At 41.2% G+C, this 27,751-nt stretch overlaps 1 protein-coding gene across 2 annotated transcripts in view; it reads right to left on the bottom strand.

Moving 5' to 3' along the window:
- Positions 1-2,028: 2,028 nt before the first annotated feature.
- The window catches only part of PDCD6IP (programmed cell death 6 interacting protein), a 51,995-nt gene continuing 26,272 nt past the window's right edge, over positions 2,029-27,751 (bottom strand). The window contains exons 11-18 of one of the 2 annotated variants that reach the window (XM_074945429.1): positions 23,111-23,222; positions 22,042-22,211; positions 20,622-20,870; positions 14,463-14,597; positions 13,161-13,255; positions 5,834-5,969; positions 4,707-4,888; positions 2,029-2,691 (exon numbers count right to left, since the gene is read on the bottom strand). In XM_074945429.1, the coding sequence (XP_074801530.1) occupies positions 2,526-2,691; positions 4,707-4,888; positions 5,834-5,969; positions 13,161-13,255; positions 14,463-14,597; positions 20,622-20,870; positions 22,042-22,211; positions 23,111-23,222 (1,245 nt within the window). In that variant the 3' untranslated portion in view covers positions 2,029-2,525. The remainder of the gene's footprint in view (positions 2,692-4,706; positions 4,889-5,833; positions 5,970-13,160; positions 13,256-14,462; positions 14,598-20,621; positions 20,871-22,041; positions 22,212-23,110; positions 23,223-27,751) is intronic. The other variant, XM_074945430.1, reaches the window with a different exon arrangement.

The following is a 27,751-nucleotide window of genomic DNA, read 5'->3' on the forward strand; positions in this document are numbered from 1 at the left end:
TCCCCATGGGGCAGAAGCCAGAGGTGATACGGGGTGGGGTGGGGGGCTCTCATGCCCCTCCCCCTGCAGATTTTTGCCAGGGTTTGCTAGTCCTGCTTGGTCACATGGTGCCGCCAGGCCCCCACCCTGCACAGCCACTGCTGGAGCTGGCAAGCTAGGAGCTGCAGCCATGGGGAAAGGAAACTGCAAACAGTTGAGAGCTGGAGGAAGAGCCACTGCTTTTGCTGCTGCCTCTCCCCATGGAGCTAAAGCAGTAGCCCCTCACTGCAGCTTCCAGCTGTTTGCCACTGCTTCTCTACCCAGAGAGAACGCTTAGGAGCTGCAGGGAGGGAGGTTAAGAGGGAGACGTGACTCATGGTGTTGCGAGGTGGAGGAAAGGGGACGAACTTTTAAATTGTGTCCTCCCACTCTCAGCAGGCATCAGTCCTCCCTGGCAGAAGCCCTGAGGCGCCTCCCCCTGCCTGTCTGGTAGATGGAGAATGGGGGTGAGGAATGCAAGAGGGCACAGCATGCCACACTAACTGTAGAAGAGCCACATGTGGCTCGCGGTTTGGTCACCCCTGGCATAATTTACTCAGAAAAAAAAAGTTTAGGAAAGATTTAAGATGTTTGCACTCAGATGGCATGGTGACTGGTACCCTCAAAGGCAATAAGGTTTTAACTAAAACATGCCTTAATATTTTAATCATGTGTTTAATTTGAAAAAGTGGTAAGTTATAAAAAGTGGCAATAGAAAGATTTGTGTTAGAAGGGATACATTGTGTGAGGCAGTTCAGAAAATCTAAAATAAGTTGACCCATGGCACTATTGCAGGATACTGTCATACTGTGGACTAAACAGCAATACAGATTATCCAATCCCTTATCAAACATACCTCTAGAAATGCAGGCTGTCCCAAAGACATGGTTAATAGACGTTTCACAAAAACCATGAACCACAATCAACTTCCTCATACAAAATGAAATGTAAGCCTACATATATCATTGCTGGGGAAGGAAACGGAGAGTGCTTCCCCTGTGGGTCCCCGCCTTGCTTCAAAGCCTACAGAAGCCTCTCAGGTCTCAGTTATGTGGCTTTAGACGGGTAGGTGAGAACACTGCAAGTAGGCCAAGCTCTACAGGAATATTCCCTAACCCAAAACCATGAGCCAAGAACAGCACATTACTACAGATTTACACTTGCCCCTTGGGAAGATCATTCCAGGTGCAGATGGCTGGAGAACCTCGAGAGGGAGCAAAGGACTGAAGAGGAATGCAGCTCAGCAGGGAGTTGAGGACTGTCGAGCAAGCTCACTTTTTAAAAGTCTCCTCTTTTCTCATGCTAGAACAAGTGTTATAAAAATAATCTAGCTGTGGTGACCACTCTTATTTTTAAGATGTCTTAATTTACAAAGTTTTTCCACAAAAAATTGCATTAATGACAAGCTCCCATAGGGAACTGTTTAGCCTTTTTCTTTGCTGAGAGACCTCAAAATGTAAATGGTAGAATCTTTTTATAAAATATGGAAGATGAGTACAGTAGTCATCAGATCCCTATTTTAAGCCTGGAGATGAGCCATGAAACAGACTATCTTGTTTTGAGAAGTTGATTCTGATCAGCCCATCTTTGGTCCTATGCCCATGCCCCTGACCTTGAATAGGTGAATGCAGTGAGCAGCTAGCTCTCCTGACTTTCTGGAGGTTTAGGGGGGAGGGGGCAGGAGGGAAGTGAGGAGGCCATGAAGTGGCAAAAACTTCAATTCAAAAAGTATCTTAAACAACTATTTTGAGTGTGTCCTAACTCAAATCCCTTGCCAATTTCACTTCAAGTTTGGTAGACAGATTCTACTAGACTTAGTCTAACCAATGCTGAGCTGGTTGTTCCTTGGTTTGCCGATTAGCAGGTGGAATAAATGGAAACTCAGTTGCAATCTTAACTATGGAACAGCTGCTTCAGTTTCGTAGACCAGCAGAAGTCAAAGGACAAATTCACAACAGTCACACAAAACATCTTTTTTATAGTAATGAGAATAGCAAAATGTTTAACAAATTTTAAACTATTCTTACATCATTTATTTTTTATTTTCTTATATGATTTACAAGGCCTTGATTAGACAAAATAGCAACTTGGTAACTAAACTCAAAACCAAAAAGAGATACAAACCAACAGAATATAGAAGGAAACCCCCCCATGTAGTTCTGTAAAATATATCACACCCAATGCACGCACTGTTCAAATATTCCCATTACTATTGAAATGAAGATTTTTGTAAAGAAACATTTTGGTTTAGTTTAAGTGCAGTTACAGTTGAATTATGCTGTAATTTAATTCTGATCACATCGGGCCTAGTGTTTGGACTGCAGCAGCAGCAAATCTCTCAAGAGGTTTAGTGCAGTCAGAAACTGGAATACAGCTTTGAGTATTTAACAGACAGGAGCTATAGACTGCATTCAGTAGAGTATGATACATTAATTGGAGCTAAAGTTTTAGTATGCTTATTGCAAGTTTCTCTCATTTTTAACAAGCAGAACTTCTTTGCAGACATGTTATTGCTGTGGGTAATAAGGCTGTTGAGGGTAAGGGTATCCAGGTTGCTGAGGTCCTGGGTATGGTACTTGTCCAGGGTTCTGATACATTTGTGGTGCATATGGCAGATTATACTGGCCATAGGTGTAAGGATTGTAGCCCATTGGCATTGGCATCTGGCAATACCTGTGGAAAACAGCACCCATTAATTGCAAAAATTACACGTTAAATACTGAGGCAGCAATAGGATGCAGCATTAGAGAGAAAGGTAAAAAGGCAAGGAACCCACGGCAGACAGTTGCAACTTGTTTCCCCCTTTACAGCATTTACTAATGCACATAAACCTCTAGGAAGCAGGTATTAAACCAACACAATACCTTGAAGTGAAATTCAGCTAAAGGAAAAAAACAGCAGCTTTTCATAACTAGGAAGACCATGACCCTGCTCTAAACCAATTTTTCACCCCCTTCTTAGAAACAATGTTGAATATAATTGTATTTATTAAGTATTTTTAGACTGTGCCAACTCACTGGTTAAGACAAGGTCTGCCTGGATAGCACTGTGTTCAATCAGGGGCAGTACTCAATGCAACAACAAAGGTGACTAATAGGAAGAGTGTCTGCCTCGGAAAGGGAGATATCCCATTTGATCTACTGGCTACAACAAGGTGGAAGAGAGACAGGAGTGGGAAAAGTCCACAGGGAGATAGGCAGGCATTAGCAGGAGCTGCAGCTGACAAATGACTCCCAATTCTGGCTATGCTCCTAGGGTGCAGGGAAAAAAGTCTCATCTCGTGAGGTCATCTAGATGTTTGAATAGGATTCCCTTACTAGCCTCTTCTCCCCAGTGTCGGCTCTAGTTGCTACTTAATTCTCCATTCTTCCTTTCACATTTATGCCTGGGGCAGTTAGAGGATATACAGGACATACATAGCAGCAGGTACCAGAGGAAAGGGAGACAAGAGGTCATATATATACTGCTGGTGGTGACCACAGGAAAAGTAAGGGGTTCTCAGATGAAGACGACTCCTTCCCTTTGCTCTCCTGGCAGCTTTGCAGAGTGCCAGAACAAGCTATCAAAGGCTCCCTCCTGCTCTTGCTAGAGTCTTCACAGTTCTCCCCAACAAGACTCAGTCCCCACCCTGAGAGAGAGGCCACATGCAGTCTTTAAGAAGCAGGATCACAAAGACAAACACTCTTCCTGTCAGTTGACCCAGAACTGCTAGTGCTGCACTCTATAGGCAGACCATGTGTCAACCAAAAAGCCAAGACAGAATCTGAAAAAGCTAAATACAATTGCAAAATTAAAATAAATTTATGTTTTTTAAAAGAGCCTCTCTGGGATTTTAAGAGTGTAGGGTGTTGCCAATTATATAAGTGTGCTGTCATTAAGAGAGTGGCAATACCAATTCTTTAGTTCTTATGCAAAATGCACTACTTGCAAGAGCTAAATAAAAAGATGATTTTTACTTCACGAATCTTCCCTTAGCATGGAGCAATACAAAACTCACTACATAGCTCTCACGTCAGGAGGACAGAATTGAAGGCTATAAGCTACATTTATCCATCCTGCACTCAAATCAAGTAAGGGTATTTCAGGAGGTTCCCACAGTATAGCTACTAGTCTTAAAGAGGGAAGGGACATAAGATATAAAAACAAATACCCAATACTAATTATAGAACAAGAAGCCAATATTGAACACAGAAGAGAGGTCCGTAAAATTCTATTTATGCTTCTTCAAATAAGCCTTTACAAGAGCATCTCAAACTCTTCCCCTCAAACTCTACCCATCTCCCCCCTCAAAAAGGGCATCAATCATGTCTAAAGCAGTATCGTAGACCATCATGAGTCCTCACATTTGCAACTACATGACATTGCTCTAGCAATCATTATATGTTTTAGCAGGCTTTAACATGATGCAAGAACTAGAAGCAAGGAGAGTCACTTTGTGACTAGTCAGTTAAGCAAGGACCCCCACAGCAGTCCACAGACCAGTTTAAGAATTTCTGTCCTATACTAACATGTACCTGAACTGTAGACGTGACAAATCAAAGAAATGTCAGATCTTAACACAGAAAAGGAAACCCCAGTGTCCACTAAAAGCAGCTTATTTAAATTCAATTCACATTTAACAAAATAGGCATTTTTTGGTGTTGTAAATTAGATTATCTATGAACTACTTAAGCATTCTGATAGTTTACCCTGGGTATCCTGGATAGGTTGGGTAAGGGGGTCCCTGTGCCTGTGATGGTCCAGTGCTAGCTACAGATGAACCAACTGGAGAAGCAGTAGCTCCAGTGGCTGTTGATACAGGAGGGGAGAGAGTACTTGCTGTAGAAATCGCTGGTGGTGGAGGGCGTGCTGGTGGTTGTGGTTTACTAGACTTTAAAAAAAAAAAAAAAAAAAAAAAATCAATTAGACCAAGTTTTTCAAGGCAAGCACCAGGTTCAATTCTATAACTTTTTTTTGTTTTTACACAATGTTATACATTTATGTTGCCGTATAATTGCTTAATTCAAACTTTTTAGAAAGTTATGAGACAACTGAAAGATGATAAAATGGAAACTGAAACAAAGTTAACTATAAACCTTATTACTTGCAACCACTGACATTTCCTGAATGCTTTCCCGGCCCCCCCACCCCTCCTTGATTTGGCAATAGATATTAAAATATAATACAGTAGAACCTCAGAGTTACAGATACCTCGGGAATGGAGGTTGTCTGTAACTCTGAACAAAGTGCAGTTCAGGCTCCAGATCCAGCAGCTGAGACTTCAGGCCAGGTTTCAACAGCAGCTGAGCTCCCTACTCAGGCCTGGAATGCACGCTTATCTCCATTCCGGCCTGCAGAGGTGTGTGTGTGTGTGGAAGGGGAAATGGGGGGGGGAGGGAGAACAGTGTGTCCCCCTCTCAGCATGGGGAAGGGTAAAAATGGGGGGGAGGGGCGGGGCTGAGAGAGAACCCAGTGCAAACCCCAGAGCTGCTTCTGCTCTGCTGGCTCTGGCTGCCTTGGGTTGGCAGCCCCAGCATCTTTCTGTAAGTGGGTGCCCCGTGCATGTGAGGGTGGGGTCAGGCCCAGATGTGCCTACCTTTAGATGCAATTCAGGCACAGTACAGTAGTGTGCGCGCGCGCTGCCTGAGTGGTTACTTCCGGTTTCATTTTGTGTCCAGTTGATCGGGCAGTCCATAACTGGTGTTTCTATCTTTAAGGTTCTACTGTACCCCAATACATTACAGAGCCTGATATGCTAAAGTTCTGATAATCAAGTACTGTTACAAACCATGGCCTATCTGTAATCAACTTGTATATAACACAAGCCTTTACTTACCACCATGGTTCTGGGTGCTGGAGTTGGAGTAGTTGATGCAGCAGGTTTACTTCCTCCAGCTGCTGCAGTTTGGTATGCAGGCTGTGAAGGAACAGAGGGAGCACTGGGTTCTCTAGCAATGCTTTGTTGTAAGTCTCTGTTAAAGAGAGTAAAAGTATAGTTTAGATTTTAGCTGATTTTATATTTCTGTTCACTAACAACCTGAGGCAAGACAACTCAGGATCTGGCAGTGTCAATCTTATTTTAAAGCGTAACACTTAATATTGGACCCACTTCTGACTGGAGAATGATCTCACCTTGTTCAGTCCTTCCTCCAGCCAATCCTTTTAACAACTTGCACAGCTATTTCCTATTTGGGCCCTTATCCACCCAGAATACAGTTTATTAAGTGACCCAAGCTTTAGGGAAAAATATACTCCTAGAAAAATCAGGAACGTTTCAGCAACTTTGAGAGTCTCTGAAAGTATGTCTACAGCCTATCTTCTAGCCCAGACAGACAGACGCGCGCAACCTTGGCTCAAGCTAGCTCATTAAAAACAGCAGTGTGGACTGCAGCAGCGGCTAAGGCTAGCTGCTCAAACTCAGACACCACCACTCCCCACCATCCTCCATCCAAACTCGGGTAGCTAGCCCACCAAGTCCAAAACTCCTATTTTTAAACATACTAGTTCAAGCTAAGCTAGTGAGAATCTCTCTACCAGTGTAGATGTACTCTTGGGTTACAAAAAGGTACCTCGAGACTAGGACATACTGATAAAAAAAATCTTAAGCTCTTTACTCTGCAAAGTGATTGTTTCACATACAGAGGACAAATAATTTCAGATTACATACATTTTTATTTAATTTAGGGCGAGACCAACCATGTTTCAGGGTACGATGGAAAAGTTAGTCTGCTAGATACTCCAGTGGATATGATCTTCTGCACTAAAATGAACAGTCCAAGGTTCATTGTCTACACTGGTAATTTACAGCACTGCACCTTTCTCGCTCAGGGGTGTGGAAAAAAACTCTTCTGAGCGCAGCAAGTTTCAGCGCTGTAATGCGCCAGTGTAGACAGTGCACCAGCTGGCAGCTAGATCCAGACAGTGCTGGGTAGCTACACCCCTCGTGGACGTTTTTTTTTTTTAAAAAAAAGAAAAAAAGTCCTGCCACAGCGCTCTGCCATGACCACACAAGCCATGTTAAAGCATTGCCTGTGTAGACTAGCCCTAAGAAAACTGGGGCAGAGGGAAAACACTTGAATAATGCAAACTGCCAGAAACTCGCAGCTCTCAGAACACTTGTTCTCACGTTCTTCAGCATGCAATCTCTATTTCTTGAGTTAAACTTTACTAAGCAAACATCTTAAAAAGATACATAAAGAGTTCAGATACTATAACATACTAAAAGTAACACCAAACAACTACCCTTTTCTTAGGATATTAGAGTTCCTGGGAATTCCAGCCAGAAATTTGGAGATTGAAGTCAGGTATTCTGAGAAATGTAGCATATTCAAAGATGTTGGGATAATGCTAAATATTTGAGATTTGGCCAATTCGACTGAGACACTTTAGGAACCATTTAACATTTAAGGGAAGTTTACTTCACATAAAAGTATGTTAAATTAGGTAAAATCCAAAAGTGTCACAGCTGGAAATTTGTATGTGGCATTTTGATATAGAAAACTGAAAAAGAAAAATGTATCATTCTCTCCAATCTTGCTAATAATAAACTGGAGTTTCATACTATGACAAATATGAATGTCAACTCAGAAGAGAGAGATAAAACTGGCCAACTATTGGTCTTGCTGGTTAAGCGAGAAAGAAAATTGTCATTGGAGTTAAGGGAATGAGAGATCTCTTATGAACAAGAGATCAATACTGTCTTGTGGGTTTTTATTAAAAAAGGTTATATGAACAGCCAAACTCAATTTGCTGCAGACAGTGGAACTACTATTTATTAAATACCACATCCCAAAAGTGTCACAAACAGAATGCAACATCTTAGGTGAAGGGATTTCTAGGGGAGAAATCCAACAACTAACTAGCATTTCTTCTCTAAAGTTAAGCCCTGCATATCTGCAGCTTAACTTTATGCTTAAAAGAATTTAGGATATTTTAGCCATCTTAAAAACAATTTAAAGACTAAAAACTAGCCTTTCAAACTACAAAGTTCTTACAAAAATGCTAAAAGTAAAATCCATTTTAATGTTCCTCCTATACCCTGATTAACATGAAAATGAAAACTGTCAAATTATGGCTCCAAAGGTTCCAATGCCAAACAAGAAACTACCTGGGGGATTTTGCGGGGTGGGTGGTGGTGGGGGGTGTTTTACTGACAACTAGGAATTTAGATTTTGCATAATCCAGAAGAGTTTTTAGTAGAGATGTACTACAAACATCCTGAAAAGTCTGATCATCTTACCCTGTCCTACTACAACTTTCTGATGGCGATCAATTCTTAGTACAAGCAACAACAATGCTAGTGACACTAACCAACTACTGACAGAATGGTAATATTTTGTTTGCACTAATTTTATAGCTTTAACCATATACACTGAGAAACTGAGACTGTCAGACTTAAAAGGGAATTTGGTAATCCTCACCTCAAATATACCACAGTGGAGAAAGACACTTTAGGTTTCTCTTTGTTGGCTTGATGGTGTGGGCAGGCAAGCAAACACCACTATTAAATGTTAAGATTTACTTTACAAGCACAATTTCCACATAAAGCACTTCTAAAAAAAAAAGGATAGGATAGGATTTGGGGATTAAGTGTTAACGGGGCATGTGTATTGATTAAAGTAATACATTCCCCAAGTAGTTTCAGTATCAAGCAGCCTTCACCAATGCTTTGGTGAATAAGATGATTTGGTTAGAAAAAGACAGAACATATGTAGCTTTGATAAGCTTTCTTAAGCAAGAAAAAGGCCAAGTGATTATGACCCTCAAAAAGCATATTACTGCACTAGCCTTATCCATGTACATAGCACTGTTGCAGCATGATACTGTCACCCTACATATGAAGGTTGAAAAGCTGTGCTGTTGCCAACTGTTCACGGTGTGCTTGATTAAGCTACATAACATAACTGTCACAAGATCAAACGGCAGTCCACTCTGGTACTTGGGTCTCAAGCACTTGACAATGCTGGCTTATTCACCGGAAGGAGAGAGATTAAGGCAAACAGTCAGTCAAGGATTCTGTGATTTTTATGAGACCTCTACAACTTCCTCAAAATTCCATTAATACAAACCGGAAAGGGGGCGGGGGGAGAGAGAGGAGCACTCCTTAGTTTCTGCCCTGGATCCCAGCCAGTCTAATGCCTGACCTGGTTGTTGCTTATCCAATAAGGTTTTTTTAACTGAGCAGTAAATCATGAGGAGCACGTGTCAAGGTTCCTTCCCCACTCTGAACTCTAGGGTACAGATGTGGGGACCCGCATGAAAGACCCCCTAAGCTTATTTTTACCAACTTAGGTTAAAACTTCCCCAAGGCACAAAGTCTTTGCCCTTGGATTAGATAAAACGCTACTATCACCAAATGATTTAAACAAAAACAAAACAAAACAAAAACAAAAAAAATCAATCAATCAGGGAAAGGACCACTTGGAGTTCCTATTTCCCCAAAATATCCCCGCAAGCCGTTATACCTCCTTTCCTGGGGAGGCCTGAGAATAAACAAGATGAGCACAGACCAGTCTTGGATTTTTAAGACCCAAAAAACCCAATCAGATTCTTAAAAAAAAAAAAAAAAAAAAAAACTTTATTAGAACAAAAAAAAAAAAAAAAAAGATAAGAACTCTGTAAGATCAGAATGGAAGATAATCTTACAGGCAGTCAGATTCAAAACAAAGAAACCCTCTATGCAAAACCTTAAGTTACAAAAAGACAAACAGGAATACACATTTCCTCCAGCACAGCGAATTTCACAAGCCAAAACAAAAAAAAACCTAATGCACTTTCTAGCTAGATTACTTACTAACTTTACAGAAGTTGGAGGGCTTGCATCCTTGATCTGTTCCCAGCAAAGGTATCACACAAACGGACAAAAGCCTTTCCCCCCCGCTCCAGATTTAAAAGTATCTTGTCCCCTCATTGGTCATTTTGGGTCAGGTGCCAGCCAGGTTACCTGAGCTTCTTACCCTTTACAGGTAAAAGGACTTTGCCTCTGGCCAGGAGGAATTTTATAGCATTGTATACAGAAAGGTGGTTACCCTTCCCTTTATATTTATGACAACATGTGTGAGCTTTAGTTGAGTGAGAGAAAAAATGGCAACGCTAAAGTACACTGAGGAGCAAAATAACAAACAAAACTGCTAAGCAGAGAAGGAGTAAAATACCCAAATGGAACATTTCATGAAAGTGGCGGATTGATGTTTTGTACCGCATGCAACATTCTTGTAGATTACATGCGAAAAGCAAGCTGTGACAAACATACAGAAAGTGCTTTGCATAAACGTAAGGTACAAGGCCTTGAATCGGGTCTGGGCAAGAAAGCTCAACTATGAAAAATAGCGAGTGACCTGTTTACTGTAAAGACCAAAGAACAGATGCATCGTAGGACAGTTGTTTACAGAGGCTTTCTGCACTGCTAACATTCTGCTACGTGTCTTAGCTTTTCTTAGCAGAGTTGTCTATCTGGAAAGCTCTATGAAGACTATACCTACCTTGGATCATCTCCAAAAAACATACTTGCCAAAGCTTGTTGAAAGACATGTAAATGACCTGAAAGAACTGCTGAATCAATGTTTTGGAATTGGTCTCATAGCAGGTGAAACTACTGATGTAGAAGGGTGCTACATAGCGAATATCCCGGTTTGTCTTTTGCAGACACTTCAAGCTGACAAGGGGAAGGTAGTTTGGAATTGAAGTCTTTACTAATAGGGTGTGTTTGAAGATTTAACTTTAAAACTGAGTCACACAGTGGTGGAAACAGTTCAGAAATATGGAGTTCTTTTTGAAAAAGTCACTGCTTTTTGTCACTGACAATGCTGAATATATGAAGAAAACGTGGGAACACAGTCTCAAAGCACTTTTTCTAAATGCAGTGCACGTAACATGCATGGCACATCTTCTCAACTTAGTGGGCAAAACCTAGATAAAAACATTTGGAAAAAGTAAATGAAATTGTCATTGCCATAAAAAGGGCATTTTATTTCTGCCCTGTGCACAAAAACATGGTTCAGCCAATTGTTGCAACAAAAGGAAAGTGCCTGCAATTCCAACTTCACTGGTAACCATATGGTGGAACAGCTGGTTTGAAGCTGTCCACTTTCATACCAGCCACCTGCAGAATTAGGTGGATTTTTTTTTTTTTTTTTTTTTTTAGGAGGAATAGGAGCGAAGCTGTAATTCATCTGTTGAAGATGTGGCCACACAGTAAAATCAATGGAAATAAACGCAGCTATTGTAGCATTAGAACTGTTTGCACCAAGAATAATGGCAACTCGCACTGCTTATGAAACACCAGAAATCAGATCATGTAAGGTGGCAAATGACTTGGCTGATCTTGCCATTTGGCAAAGTCCTTCAGTGGCATGACTGACAACCTGTTAGCTAAGAAAGCCTACATGACTGGTACTAAATGGTTTTGTCAACCAGCCGCCAGTTTTTTTTTTAAAGCCTGCTGAGTGTTTGATCCCCATCAGGCCATACTTCTTGATGTTGCATCACTCAATGTACTTGAGTCTATTCCCATGTTTGAAAACGAGTTGGCAAAAGCAGAGTTTTATAGCTACAGCAGTGCAGTTTCTGAAATGAAGTGCCCTGACGTAAAATTTTGGTGCAACTTAAGATCATTTTCCAAGTTTGGCCATAATAGCTCTGAGAAGTTTGTCGGTGCCCGATAACAGTGCGGACTGCTAGAGATCATTTTTGTCTCACAAAGGTATCTTGAGAGATGACAGACACTCAAAGATGGTAGCCTGGAGAAATACAACAAGCTGTTTCAGAAACGTGGAAAGCTCTAACTGTTAGTAAACTACCATTTTACACTAACAATCTTGTCAGTAGTCAAAGTTATATATGGTTTAACAGGAAATTTAAAAGCTTCTGTATTGTTGTAGTGAAAACTGCATTACTGTGTACATATTTGTTTATGGCCAGCATCCTGTCCGTGACTTAAAAATACCCATGACAAAATCTTAGCCATACATAAGATCACCACAATGAATTAGACTGAATGGGGACATTAGGTTTACATTAATGGGCACACAGGGAGCAGGAGGATTTCCTGATGCCAGCTGATGATCACCTTATGACCTGAAGCTTTCAGCTTGAATACTTCCCTTCAGAAGCATAGCAAAAATAAAAAGATCCAGAGAAAGGTAAGGAAAAACCACTAGAGGCAACAGAGGGGTTGTGGAAGAAGCAGCGTTCTGAAAGTGAACAAAGTTAGTTTAAGAGTATATGGAATAGCAGTGTATCAAGTGACTAGTACAGAGAAGTCCAATTGGGTTATCATAGAACAAAGGTCACTTAAAGTTAAAAGGCAACAAGACAGAATTTTCTCAGGGGCTGGTCCAAGATCATGGCATCAACTCCCCAGGAATTCCCTCATCACCTTTTACCCCAAGTGTAAGGGGTATTTCTTTGACCTTGCTTTCTCTGACATAAATACATAGCAACATGCATATTAAAAAAATGTCTGTCTAAACAAGACACTCCATTGCACATGCTTCTCACCATGGGGAGAGGATGAGAGCACAAAGATATGACAGAAAAGTAGTCAATGCTTAATGTGCTACTGGAATGTGCACAGACACTATGATGAGGGTGGTAAAAAAAAAAAAATCTATACAAAAAGTAGAGCATGAAACAGATTATAGGAAACACTTTTTCATTTTACCAAGTACCGCTTGAGAATTCCCTTCAACAGGATACATTGAGAAAAATTGTTTAGTACAAGTGAACTCCAAATATCTGTCAGAGGACATCCAAAGTATTAGGACAACTGTCGTTTCTGACAAACAAATAATGAATTCCGGGGCAATGATCTTCAGCTTTAAATGGTATTTATCTGAAAATTTAAAAAAAGGGGTAGATACTAATATGAATAAGGCTAAATTATGCAGGATAAAATGATAAACAGCATCTTGTGAAGAGATTTCTGGAAGTTTCATAATTTGTTCAACTGCTCTCCCTTTACTATCCTTTTGATGATCTTTCAAATAATTTTAATGTGTTAGAAAGGCACAACTTATTCTTATGAGAACTGTACTTTATCCAGAGAGCCATCTTTCCTTTCTTCCTACTCTCAGTTAAGTACCACAGTAAGCACAACCATTGTACTTGTTATGACTAATATAGATTATTTTCATTAATGCTTAAACAAAATACTAGATTCTTACTTTAGAAGTTCATCTCTTTCAGTCTTACGGGCAAAAACGATGTCACTGCATTTGTTTTGGAATTTCAGCAAGATTTCTGTCAATTCATTGTAAAACTATCGAAGAAAAAGTGAACACATTGCAATGAATACAGTCTTAAGAGCTGCATAAGCATAATTCACACCCCATTTAAAAAACAAGTTAATGTTTAACATTATGCATGTTTTTATAAATTGACTCAGTTATGAAGAGATATTTCATAGCCCAAATCTTCTGATTCTAGTAAAACGACAACACAGAGATACATTTGCTCTTTGTCTGGAAAGCACTAGGATCAATGGTTCTCAATCTACTTGAATACCACTGCACCCCCTGCCTGAAGGCCCCTATGCCCACTGCCCTCCCTGAGACCCCTTCAAAGAATGGGGCCAGGAGAGGACCCCACTGCAGGGTGGGGCAGTGCATGGCAGCCCTGGACCCTGCTGCCCCGGGTGGGGCATGGCAGCCAGGGCCTGGGCTGCACCAGGGGCCCAAGAACCCGCCATGCCAGCTGGGCATCCTGGCAGCACAGACACCAGCCACGCAGACCCTGCAGCCTTTAGCACACAGCTGGGCCACAGCTGTATGCTAATTGGGCCACGTGTTGAGAACTGCTGCACTAGATTAATCAACTAGTCTCAGCAACTGCAAATATATTATATAAATGGAAGACAAATTTGTTTCCGCTCAGAGATCAGAATATTTAAACAGGAGATACTAGTTTAATAAAATTTAAAAGCAGACTATTACATAACACTAGTAGTCAATACTATATAGTGTTAATCTCTTACTGATAAGCAAGCAAGACAAATTGTCCAGGAGACAACTTTCCAGTATCAAAAGTCAATATAAAAGACAATTGAGTATGGCCTTCCTGATCTCTCTCCAGACCACACAAAGAGCAATGCATACAAATAAAAGTTTTATAAAGTGACCTGACATCACTGTAGATGGAGGGAAAAAAATGCCCCAAATACTAGGGCTGCTCTACAGTCTTGCACTGAATTAACTAAATCTAACTAAAAAGGGTGTAATTCACACCTTTTGTTATTCTGGCACAAGTCTGTGTGTGTTAGTCTTTATACAAACATGACAAAAAGGTTTTACAACTGCAGCAATTCAAAGTTATACAGATACACATTTTAGAGAAAAGACTAAAAACAGTAAGCCAAAGAAAGGAATGCATCTGACAAAACTGAAAAGTTTGCTGTCATTTATTGCTTAGGTACAGTTTTGCATGGACACAGCAATGTACCCTTTCTGGCTCCGTAAGGGTTATTATACCTTTGTGCCTTCTTTTAAATTAGCTACAAGTTCCACAAAGTTGTCATTTGCTACAGCTAAATTCTTCAGAACTTCTTCTCTTAAATTAGATTCACTGTTTGATTGTTTCATCTTTGAAAATTCCTGATGTGCATTCTGCAAAAAAAGAAAGAACAGTTTTGGTCCCACGGGATGCCTAAAATTCCTGAAATTTAAAATCCAAGGCATTCAAACACAGCAGTATCTCTGAGGATTAAAGGCAATTGTGTGTTGTATTTAAGAGACTTTTGCATTTAATATTGGATGTAAACATGAATGACGTATTGTCATTCAGAAATGGTTTCCTAGCCCTGGAAGTAAGGAACATCTCAAATAACCCTCGCAGAGGCAGAAGTTCGACAAACTTTTACTAGGTTACAAATAACTTCATGTTTAAATAGTTATTCAGAAACTTCTGGACACTTATTCAACATCTTTTGCATCATTATTTTGTACTCATACAGAAACATTTTTGAAGTAGTAAATAAAGACCAACAATGTAATTTTATACTTTTTTTAATTCAAGCTTCTCTTTCTTGACAAATAACTAAAAAGAACTGTCATTAGAATTCTCTAACCACTCTAATGAGTATTTACTAGTTGCACACCAGAGGAGAGATTTCAACAAGCATGAAATAGTTAAGCTTATGACCAAGTGAAATGTTGTGGAGTTTTGAAGATCAAACATCCCACACATCTTCCATATGCGAAGTACAAGAGGGCACATAAAAGGAAGTAATTACAAGGATGCCTGGCAGGACCTGCATTAAGTACAGAAATGAGAGTTTCCCAGCTTTATATCTCAAATCAAGAGTTTCCCTTTTTTCCTTTAAAGGGCAGTTCCCATCTCCAATTACAAGTTTCAGACTAAAGAGCAAAACGAACTCCAACCATTTCTCCTCTCGACCGACCGTCTCCCAGTCACCAAGCACCAACTTCCATGTTAAAGGCAGGAGCTGTAGCATTGCTCTAATCCCAGAAGGAATCAACGGAACGAAAGAGCAGAAAGGCAACTGTAAACTGCTAGGCTGAGAGACTGTGGACTCTTGTTCCAAGACTCCCCCGAGCTGGCTTAGAGAAAAAGAATGTTTGTATCCTTCCTAAAAACTGTAGGTCTACAATGAGCTTCTCCAGTTTGTAGTAATGAATTGTGCTCATGGCCACTGACAGGCCCTAAGCTCCACCAATCAGAATGGAACGAGTTTGAATGATCATTTCCCCACCATTTTTTGCCTGTGATTTCCTGCTACATTTTTCTGTAAGAAGGGTAACTGATTTATACACTCAGTGAAACTGGAAATTGCATAATCTACAAAGGAAGCTGAGACTCCTATGTACGTGCCTACATGTCTCAATTTAATGGACAGCCTTTCAACGGCCTTCAAATCTGAAGGACATATGATGCAACTAAACAGCATGCACCTCTTGTGGCCTGATTTTTAATGGTATTCATCTAGAAAGGCCTACAGAAGGGTATGTCTTTGAAGCAGAGATCTCAAAACCCTTATTTTTCAAACAGGAAAGAAAAGAAAAATGCCAAAAACTAAATGTCAAAGTAAGATTTGAAGGTAATGGGTTTTCCAGATGTAAGGGAACATCAGCTGTCTGAGAGACTGAACCAAGTCTTAGATGCTTTCACAACCCAAGTCTTCAAAAGAAGTTACAGAACAGCTTGAATCAATGTCCAGATGAAGAGGTTACTTACCTGTAATTGGAAGTTCTTCGAGATGTGTGGTCCCTATCTGTATTCCACAGCGTTATACATGCGCTTAATGCTCCCAGAGTCAGAGAATTTGAAAGTAGTGTCCATTGGGTCTGAGCATATCCCCTGATTCACCTCATGCTTCCGTCCAAGGCAATAAAGTGAAGGGCAGAGTGACCACGTCTCCAGTTCCTTCTCCACCGTGAATCTGACAGATCCGAAGGAGCACGGGACATGGAATACAGAGCGAGGGTCCCTACTGAATTCAACTTAGGGTGATTGACAAACAGTACATAAAGTGGAGGAGGGTGTGAGAATGAGGATAAAAGAATCATAAGGCGAACCGCTGTGCCAAAGGAGGCATTCGCCATTAAGTCCTGCACCAAGGCATGGTGTGTAGCAAAGGTGTGTACAGAATTCCACGTCTATAAGAGGCACATAGAAGGGATGCCATGGTCGTAGCTTGAGCTCTAGTGGAGGGAGCCCATACTTCTGTGGGGGCAAGTAGGCTCAACAGCGGAGTTTAATAGAGCCAGAAATTCATTTGCAAGTTCTCTGGGTGGAAATGGCCTGTCCCCTAAGCCTCTCTACTACTGCAACGAACGGTCCAGGGGATTTCCTGATTGGCCTTCTACTTGCAGAGAATGAAGCCAAAGCTCAGACATCGAGGGAATGTAGTCAACGCTCTTCTGCGGGGGTGTGTGTGTGTGTGTGTATGGTTTTGGGAAGAAAACAGGTAAATTAATGGATTGGTTGAAGTGAAACTAGGAGACTATCTCTGATAAAAATTTTGGCTGTAGATGTAAGGAGACCTTATCCTTGCGGAATACTGTGAATGGCAGGTCCGCCATCATAGCTCCAAGTTCACCGACCCGGCGACAACATGGAAAGCAACATCTGATCTAGAAACTGCCACTCTGTAGTTGCGATTAGCAAACTTATGGGCAGAACTCCAAATTACTCAAATCTCCATGATAGGGACCCCTTGAAGACATGCTATAGATGTCACCTGAGCCCTAACCGAAGAAGGAAGGGGAAGTTTATTCAACACAGAAGAAACCTTGTCTGTAATAAGCATCTCTTGATGGAAACAGTCACTCCCTTCGATTTACTACCAAAAACTAAGAAGAGCCTACAAGATGTACACAGAAGCTTTACCCTAAAAAGATGAAGAGTCATGGCCCTAAGTAAAGCACGCATATGAAGCTTCATCTCAGTAGAAGAATTGTGAGCTTTGAGAAAAAAATTAAGATATGTATAAATTTGTTTAATGGAAGCCTGAAACAATGCTCGGCAAAAATTTCAGATGTGGCGTAAGAACAACTCTGTTCTTCTGCAATATGGTATAAATGGGGCCCCCCTAACCATAAAACCCTGTAAATCATTCACTCGATAGCTGAAGCGATAGCTCCTAAAAACATTTTTGTGGAGAGATGATACAATGAGCATGACATATGTTCAAAATGAGGGTCCATTAAGGACATCAGCATTGCACTGAAATCCCATGTAGGAAAGGGCTCTTCAAATTGGTAGAAACAAATGAATTAATCCCTTCAGAAATTTGGAAATGGTTGGGGAGTGGGGAGGTGAGAAGAACCTGAAGGTGACAGAGATAGTGCCAACTGACAGACCCAAATATTGTAGGGACAATAAATAATCCAGAATAGAATACTCCACCAACTGAGTATGTCCGATTAGCCCCTAGTGAGATGGGTTTCCTTTTACCCCCGTGCCAGTCCCATAGCTGGATCACAAGCTCTTGAGGATTCAGATTAGCCAGATAATTTTCTTATTGTGAACTGTGGAGATTTTAGCTCCAGGTGTAGCACCAGGCCTGGGTTCTGTGAAATGATGTCCAGGAGGACTGGAAGCAGATAAGGTTGTCAGATAAGGTGAATTAGGTCAGAGAACGAAAACGGATACGCCCACACAGGTGCTATCAGTGTCATCTGAACCTTGTCTTGACCTATCTTCCCAAAGTCTTTGGGACTAAACAGTTTGTGTGGGGGAAGCATAAAGCAGCTTCTAATGCCCACCAGATCAGAAATGCATCTGGAGAGCCCAGATTGACTCTTCATAAGGAACGAAATATGGGACACTTCTTGGTCACATCCGTGGCAAATAGGTCTCTCATAGGAACCCCCAATCCCAAAATACTTACCCATGAGTTTGGACAAATGGACTCAGTGATTAAGTAAGCCCCTCCTGCTTAGGTGACCCTCTAAATTGTTCTGGACCATGGCAGATAAAGGCCTTGGAGGAACTTCTACCGATAGGTCTAAGCTGCACCTGGTTGAGTGACAAAACAGTCTGAATCATCCCTGAAGAGGACAGAGGTGCCATCTTGCATATGGAGTCATGAAAGTACAGGTTGTCATGTGAGCCAGAATGCTTAGGCACACTTTCTCTGAGGTCTTTCGTTGTGTACATAAGTTTGAAATATGAGTCACTGTGCACAGCCTGTCTTGAGGAAGGTATGTACTGACTGATACAGAATCCAACTCTGCCCTTATAAACTGTAGATTGAAATGGGGGGGTGGGTGGGAGAATGGACTTCTAGCTGATTAGGAGACCTAGATGGATAGAGAAGTGAACACCACTGTGAATCTGACAACTTGCTGAGCAGAGTGATCTCAAAACTCAAGCATCAAAATAGGGGTATTATTTGAAAGTCTTGCCTCTCAGGTAGTAGCAACACTCCTGAGACAACTGGCAACCATCCTTGAGGAAGTTGAGATCAAAACTTCAAACTCTGAATTGGTAATGATGTCCATTGCACACAACTGACCTCATTCCTCTTAATGAACCCTTCTGATAACACCCTGATGCAGGCAGAGACAGACTCTCTCCTTCAGCGGCTGCAATCAACATGGTGCCTCCAGAGTACTGCAACTGAGGGCTCTATTCCCAATACTTCCTCATTCCAAAAAGGAGAACAGAAGTTGGTGTCCAATACTGGACTTCAGATCTCTCAATATATTCATCCATTGGACCAAGTTTCAGATGTTTACCCTTTCCATCATTAATTCCATCCCTAGAGCCTATGAACTGGTTCACAATTCTTATTACAGGACATTTATTTCCATGGTGCAATCCACTCAAATTCTGGGTGTGACTATTTCTTTTTAAACCCCCATAGCAGAACTTGGTGTTTTCAGTTTGCTTTTTAAGAAGTTGCCAAGATCAATGCAGGGCTCTGTCACATATCTTTAGAGGATTTGAGGATACCCTCATTGATTGGCACAGCCCAGTGGTCTTATGAGACTAGATGTAAAAATGTCAAGTAATTTGCAAAATGTTTTTGAGTACCCTAAACAAAGACATTTAGTATGTCAATCACTTGCAGACAAAGGTGATTTGAAAGTAGGGCATATTTTAAAGCCCAGAGACCAAGACTCAGCCATGACGTACACCTTGGTACCAAGTGGAGAGCCAGAAAACAGGGTGGTGTTTTTTTTTTTAAACCAACAGGCACAAATAAAAATAGAAACACTAACTAGAAAGAAGTATCTTAACACTATTTAAGGTACAACAGGGAAATAGATGGACACTATGTAACTGTCTCACAGTCATGGGCACTAAGAAGGAAATGCGTGGCAGCTCTGCCCTTTATGACTTGGGAGTGGAGGTGCGAGGACATACAGGGCATATGCGCTGACTCAGACACTGCTGGCTAAAATATTCTCGACACACACGAGGTATATCCACCTACAACTGGAACCCATGTGGACAAATGCTTGAAGAACGTAGTTTCTACATGGGACATAGTCAAGAAAACAACTGTCACGGGCTCTTGAGAGACATGTTTCCTTCTGCTTGTTTTACCAGTTCTGCTTCTGGCACCACCTGCTTTTTGATGTATGAAACTAGGATGGAATTGTCAGAGTGAATTACAGTTTGAAAGTTATGAACTCTAATTTGCATATGACTGGTGCAACTTTATACCTTGGTGGGCTACAAGAGTCTGATGAAGCGTCTAACTATAGCTGCTGGTTAGAAGGGGTGAGCTGTACCTCAGAGCCCAAATGTGTCTCTTACCCAATAGGATGAGACAGTGTAAGTGACAGTAGAGGCAGAACAGCCCTGTTACAGTAGGCTTCTTCCTTTAAGGAGCCATCACAATGCTGCTGAACTGGAGCAAGGGAAGGCCTTGAAGAGTTCGCAACGGAGACCTGTGGCACAGGCTGCTGGAAAACAAACACCTATATTTTTCCCCCATTCTCATTGGGAACTATTTATCGGTCAAAGATCACTCGATCAGCTATTATTCCAGCATAGTGGGAGTCCTGAGCAGGAAAGAAAGAGTGAAGAATAAAAGGTTAAGGTATCCGCAGTCCTGCTATCTGAGAAGGCCCTGTGGGTCTGGGAAAGCAAATGAGCTAGTACTGCCAAGTTTATAAAAAAAAGTCACAGAGAAACCTACTGTTAATGTTTTGTACCTGAATGTCTTGGAGAAGTTCATCCTGCTTTTTCAGGGTCTCTTGCACTTTGTGTGTTAAACTTCCATATATCCGGTCCAATTCGGTGACAGAGATGGCTTCCTCATTTATAGCACCATCCTGTGCAAGTGCAGTCAGAAATTTGCTTGTCATGTCAAAATTTACAGATTTTAGGTCATTCTCAAGTTGTTCTCTCTCCTTCTTCACCTCATCCAGGCTAGCTAGTAGAGATCTTAAGACACTAACAACCTACAAAAAAATTAAATAAAGTTAATATTTGGACTTAGTTTCGAAGCAATTTTGGCAAGCTGTACTCCATTACTCATCTTGCATTTCTCAGATTATTCAATATTGGTGACCTCTGATATTTAGTTTACATTCTGAAACAACTTTCGCTACTATATACAGTTAATGGGGGAAGCCAGCTCACTTGTGCAATACTTCATTTTCCTTTAGAAGTCTTTTCCATGATTGACAGGAGTGAGAATTTCAACATGGATCAAATGGCTTGACTAACAACCTTAGTTATTCCATAGCATATAAAATTTAAATTAAGTTATGACACTACAGCCACGACAGTAATATCAGGTTACATGGACATTATGTATCGAATGAGGTTTTACTTTCAAAGCATGAGCTACCAGGATAGAATACTTTAACATTTTTGTTTCTTTGTATATTTAAAGCAACATTCTCCTTTAAACATTAAATATCAAAGTACTAGGAAGGATTTTTAAGGATCTATCAAATAGCAGCAAACATTTGCAAAAATGCTGTCACACATACTGCATTCAAACTGCTCCATAGTAGGCAACTGATCATATTGATACAGTTGAAATATGGCTACTCTGGAAATAGAATTAATCCAATTGCTTAATACTTTATGTTGGGGGCTCTCAAGTGTTTCCATACCATGGTCATCTTAATAAACATACTGCGGATCACCTCTGTTCCCACATGCTGTCAAACAGATCAGTTTTGGAACTTTTGATTTTAGGTAAACAAAAAAGAGCGAGCAAAATAAAAATGAGATCTGCAGGTTACTAGAAGATAATTTCTGTAGTCCTTTCTGGGAGCAAAACTTCCTTGATTTTAGTACCAGCTGTTTAACTTCCTTTTATACTCTAGAGAGGAATTAGTCTGGGAAGGAAGCAGGTCAGTTCTAGCAGTCCCTTTTCCTAACCCTTAAGGGGAACCCCAAATACTGTAAAATAGTGCAGTTTCATACACCATACCAGTGTTATCCTATGCAAGACAGCTTATTCTAAATGTTGTCCAGATAATTGCCGATTTAATTTCGTATAGATCCACTTTTTTTTCCCCTTTAAGAAACTACAGACAGTCTCTAAATAACTGTTGTCCCAATGCACTGCCATTCAGTGTAGCCACTAATGTGCAACCTTCCATTTTCTTGCCTTACCTCACTTCCCTGCATCGTTTTTGCTGGATTGGCAGAAGGAATGGCTGCATTCAATTCTGGCTCTGGTTTACAAAGAAGTGAAATTGTATCCCGATGAGTCTGATAGCGTTCTTTAACATGTCCATCTGCCTGTATAGCTTTATCCAAAATATTACTGAAATTGGCTCCCTCTGGCAGTAAAACAAAGGGAATATTTAGACTCGTACAAAGCTGTGATTTAATCCAAGTCTTATACTACAGCAACACCTGTACCCATCAGCAATTCGTTATAAGTTTTCACACAACAACATTCAAACAGAAGGCCCTGTTCATGCAATGAAGGTTTAAAACGTTTAAATTAAAATCCCCATTTGTTGGTTATTTAAGGAATTACTAAGAAAGGACATTAAAAAATTCTGTGGTGTGAACTGCACATCAAATTTTAAAGCTTGCATGTCAGTTCAAAGTTTCAAAATAATACAAATCAGGACTCAGAACATGGTGATGGGGGATAAGTTCAGTGTAAGGAACAGCTGTTTAAAAATTGGATTTTTACAGACAAAATTCCTTCAGAAAAGGGCAACAAGTGACTTTTTATAATCCATCCTAAACTTAATAAAAAGCAGCAAACAGTTATTAAAACCTGAAACATGACGTCCGTTATACTCAAGAGTACAGACTATGTAAGTGACACAATAAGCCAGATATTCTGTTAGAAGGCCAGCCTCTCTTCACACCGCTAGTGGGATCTGGCTATACAACTAGCATATACAGACAGATAATTAATAGCGCCTTGCGTGGATACAAAATTTGTATCAGCATCTGATCCACAAAAATGATCCACGGAGATAAAGTGGATATCTGCAGATTTGCAGGGCTCTATGAATTAACGTTGTGCAAAGAGAGTGGGGGGTGTGAGGAAAATCAATCCTCTGCTGGCACAGAACCAGCAAAGAGGCTCCTATGGCTACACCCCCAATCTTGGTTCTAGTGGAGTAATGAGAGCAGACACAGACCTTTCTTCAACTGAATTGATCTTGTTGGAACCAGCAGTCCCAGGATCAGAGAAGTGAAAAAAGGTGAGATTTACCTGCCCTCAAAGGTTTGTAGAGTTCACTGGATGGTGTTCTTTGCCAACGCTCTTTGAATTTTGTTCTTAGATCATTGTCTGTGGCTTCCTCTTCACCCAATAATCTTAGTGACTTAAAGAATTAAAAAAGTGTTACATGCAATATAATTTTTCCTAACTATAAATTGTAAAGATAAATTTTAGAACCTAGTAATAAAGTTGAAAAAAAGACTTACTAAACCTAACAGTCCAACAGTTATTTCAGTGAATAAAAGCCAAAAGAAGTTACTCACCCTGGGCAGTAACTGTGGTTCTTCGAGATGTATCCCTCTATGGGTGCTCCACTGAAGGTGTACTTCCGCTCCATGTACCTCAGATCAGAGATTTTAGGTAGCAGTGTCCACGCGGCCTGCACATACATCCCCCGCAGTTTCGTGCCCTGCACCAAGGCTACATGCAGCTGCGCAGGCAAACTGCCCTCGGTTCCTTTTCTACTATGGAGCTTGTTGAAGAGCTCTGAAGCAGAGCGGAAGAGGGCGGGCAGGGGAGCATCCATGGGAGACACCTCGAATAACTACAGTTACTGCACAGAGTAACCTTCTTTTCTTCTTCGAGTAGTGTCCCTGTGGGTGCTCCACTCTAAGTGACTATGGAGCAGTACCCTCTGTGGAAGGGTGGGGCTTTGAAGTCAAATCTAGGATTGAAGAAACAATAGTAGAGCCAAATATGGCATCAGAGGGTGAGGCATGAGTGACTGCACAGTATTCAGCAAAACTATGAATGAATGTACAACTCTACATATTTCTGTGATGGGAACATTCTTAAGAACCGCTACTGAAGTAGAGAGAGATCTTGTGGAGTGAGTTAATACTCTAGAGGAAGATTGAAGATCCTAAGACTGGTAGCAGAAGGTAAGGCAGCCAGATATCCATCTAGAGTCTTTGCTTGGAAATTGGAGATCATTTAGTTCCACCCGCAATGGAGACAAATCTGGGAGATTTCCTAAAGGGCTTAATCCTGTCTAAGTAAAAGGCTAATTCCTTCCTGACAGAGTGTATGTAAATGTCGCATCTCCTTTATACTGGTGTGGCTTAGGGAAGAAAACTGGAAGTTGATGAACAGTTGATTTATGTGGAAGATCAAAGATACCTTCGTCATGAACTTGGGAAGCGGCTGCAGTGTGACTTTATTCTGTTGCGGGGGGGCGGAAATGCCATGAGAGCTCCATCTCACCCATTCTTCAGAAGTCATGGCTACTAGAAATACAGCTTTCATAAACAGGTATAAAAGTGAGCAGGTGACCATAAGTTCAAAGGGAGGCCTTATAAGACATCAGAGTACCAAGTTAGGTTCCATTCCGGTATAGGGCATCTGATTTGTGGGAGAGATTGTCCAGTCCCTTAAGAAACCTTGTAGGATAAACGAAGACTGAAAAAACTACCATATGTTGGAAGGTCATAACAGCTGCCAAATGCTATTTTTCAGAGCTTAAAGATAATCCTATCACTTTTAGGTCTGAAATGTAAACTATTACAAAACAATAATGGAAATAATGTAGTTGAAAGATGTTTCAGGTCACACCAGTGTTCGAATATAATCCACTTTTGGTATACATGTCACGTGTAGATTGTTTGCTGCTATGTAGCAGCACTCTTTTCACCCTCAGAACAGTTTGTTTCTAACCCTGCAACCCATCTACAAGCCATGCCTTGAACTGAAGAACTGCAAGGTTGAGCTGACTGATTTGATTGGCATCCTGAGAGAGGAGATGGGGGACGGTCCGGAGAGCGATCAGTTGACAAAAACAACAACAAGCTGAGTGAGGTAAGGCAACCACATTTGTCTTGGCCATGTTGGAACTACAAGAATAACCTTGGCTTTGTTTTTCTTTATCTTGAACAGCATGGGAAATGCAAACGGAAGGCCTGTACTCCAAAGAAGAAGAAAGGCATCTCCCAGGAAGTGGTGACCCAGACCATTTCTCAAGCAGAACTGGGAGTACTTCTTGGCTGTGGTGACAAGTTCTATCTGTGGGACACCCCAACATTGAAATATGCAGGGAAGTATAGTGGGATCCATCTCCCACTTGTAATCTTGCAAGAAGCATCTGCAGTGGTGTTTTGTATACCCAGAATGTAAGCTACTGATATTGATCTGGTTTCGCATGCACCAATTCCAAAGCCTCACTGTTTCAGTGAAAGGGAGTGTGATCTTATTCCCCCTTGGCAGTTTATGTAAAACATGCATCACATGTTGTCTGTCATTATCTTTATGTATTTGCCCCAAATAAGTGTGAAGGAATGGATACAGGCCTGCTCTAAAGTTCAAGCAAGCTGATATGTAAGGTGGACTCAAGAGGAGACCACCTTCCTTGAACAATGAGTGTGTCTAGGTGAGCCCTCCTCATCGCAGGAGGGATGCATCTGTTATTACTGACTGAGACGGTTGAGCAAAGGGTACCCCTGTGCACACAGTGTGTTCTTCCACCAGAAGAGGGATTTTTTTTTGACTATCAAAGGCATGGACAGTAGTTTGTTTAAACTTTGTTTGCTTGGTGAGAAAAACAGTTCTGAGACTCCATTGGAGGCAGCGCATGTGAAGTTTCGAGTGATCCATTACCAAGATGCCAGTTGCTATTTGTCCCAATAATTGAAGACAATTTCTGGCCAACGTCTGAGGGCTAACTTGGACTAGAGTGACTAAACTAGGTAGTGTTATGAACCTGTGTGAAGGGAGCAGTGCCTCAGCCACAACTGTATCGAGGTCAACTCCTATGAACTCCAGACTTTGTACTAGAGCTAAGGTGGACTTTTGAATGTTTAATTGTAGTCTCCGAGAAATGGATGTACTGCCCTCTGAGTGGCCACTAAAGCTCTGTTGAAGGACCATCCTTTGAGCAACCAATTGTCAAGGTATGGGAAAATTAGAGTTCCTTGTTTGTGAAGATGAGCTGCAACCACAGAAAGAACTTCGGAAAACATTTTGGGTGCAGACGAGAGACTGAATGGGAGCATCATGTTTTTAAGTGCTCTTGAAGCGTAGGAACCGTCTGTGGGAGGGATGGATCGCTATATGGAAGTAAACTTCTTGAAGGTCAACGGCTAAGAACCAATCCCCTTTGTCCAATGATGACACTGCTGCAAGAGTTACCATTTTGAACCTCTGAATCTTTTATAAATCTGCGAGTAACATTAGATCTAGAATAGTTCTCCAACTGCTATTCTTTTTCGGAACCACGAAGTACCTGGAGTAAAATCCCCTACCTATCTGTTGGTTCTTTGGCACTCAGATTCAGGACAATTGATTTCCTGTTGCAAAAGGTGGTCATGAGAGGGCTCCCTGAAGAGTGATGGGAAAAGGAGGGAGGCAAGGTGAATGGATTATCCTGTTGAAATGATCTCCAACACCCATTTGTCCATAGTGATATGTTCCCAGTTCTGACAGAAATGAGACAAGCAGTCTCCAGAGCAAGGGAGACATGCAGACTGTTGCAGCAGATAAGAATGGGGATGGTAACTCAGTACCTCAACTAACCCATCCAAATTGGTGTTTCAGAGTTGTGGGTTGTGAAGTTGATGTTTGACAAGTTGCTGGTCTCTTCTTCTGGAATGTTGTCATTTACACTGGGGTTTGTAATGTCTCTGGGAGGCAGGAAACTGGGTGGGATGAGACCTCTGTGCAGTTTAGGACTCACTGAAATTTTTTGTGCAAGGGTGTACATTCCCAAAGAGCACAAGGTGGCTCTAGAGTCAAAGTATGCAGGGATTCATCTGTTTTTTTTTCCTGCAAACAACTTTGAACCACCAAAAGAAAGGTCCTCAACTACATTTTGGACTTTCCTTGAAAAACGCAAGGGCTGAATCTAGAAGGCTCTACTAGTGGTGTCCAAAAAGGCCTGCAGAGATGTTCTTGCGAGCACAGTTGGCCCGCAGTGATGATCACCTGAACTACTCCCTCTGCCTGTTAGAAGATGCTCAATAAAAGGTATTCAACTTTGAATAGTTAGTATGTCTGCATTTCACCAGGAGGGCTTGATAATTGACAAATCTAAGTTGTTAGGTAGCCTATGAGCATGACTTATGGCCAAAAAAAATCAAGATGCTTTAAATTTTTATCATATGGAATCGATTTAACATGGTTCTGTCTGCCATGTTCGTGCACAACGTCAACCAAAACGGAGTTGGGGGAAATGTATGCAAAAATAAAAATTCAGAGTCCTTGGAGGGGATGTAATATTTTTTGTCCGCCTCTTACAGGTCCCTCCTCACTTGGTAGAGGTGGAGCAGTCAGAGATAGGCGGAGCTAGGCCTGTCAGAACCAGGCAAATCTTCAGGGAACAAGAGATGGTCAGTACCAAAAACTCATCAGGAGAGATTCAGGCTTTTCTATTACTGCCAAGTCCACGGAAATCAGAACTGTTGCATATTGGAACAGTGGGTGGTACTGATGAGCCAAGGTGAGTAGCTGTAACAGTGGCAGAAGGCATCTATGGTACTGAATGATCAGTAGGTGTCAGTTTGGTCTTTTGCAGAACTGAAGTGCTGGGTACTGAGATCCTAGTAGACTCAGTTGGTACAGATGTAGAAGAGCTGGTCTTCTCTCTATTGCTCTGACTTGATAGTACTGATCTTCAAAAGCCAGAACCCTTAGTCCCTTGCTGAT

This window comes from Natator depressus, chromosome 2 (assembly GCF_965152275.1).
Source record: "Natator depressus isolate rNatDep1 chromosome 2, rNatDep2.hap1, whole genome shotgun sequence".
NCBI classification, from domain to species: Eukaryota; Metazoa; Chordata; order Testudines; family Cheloniidae; genus Natator; species Natator depressus.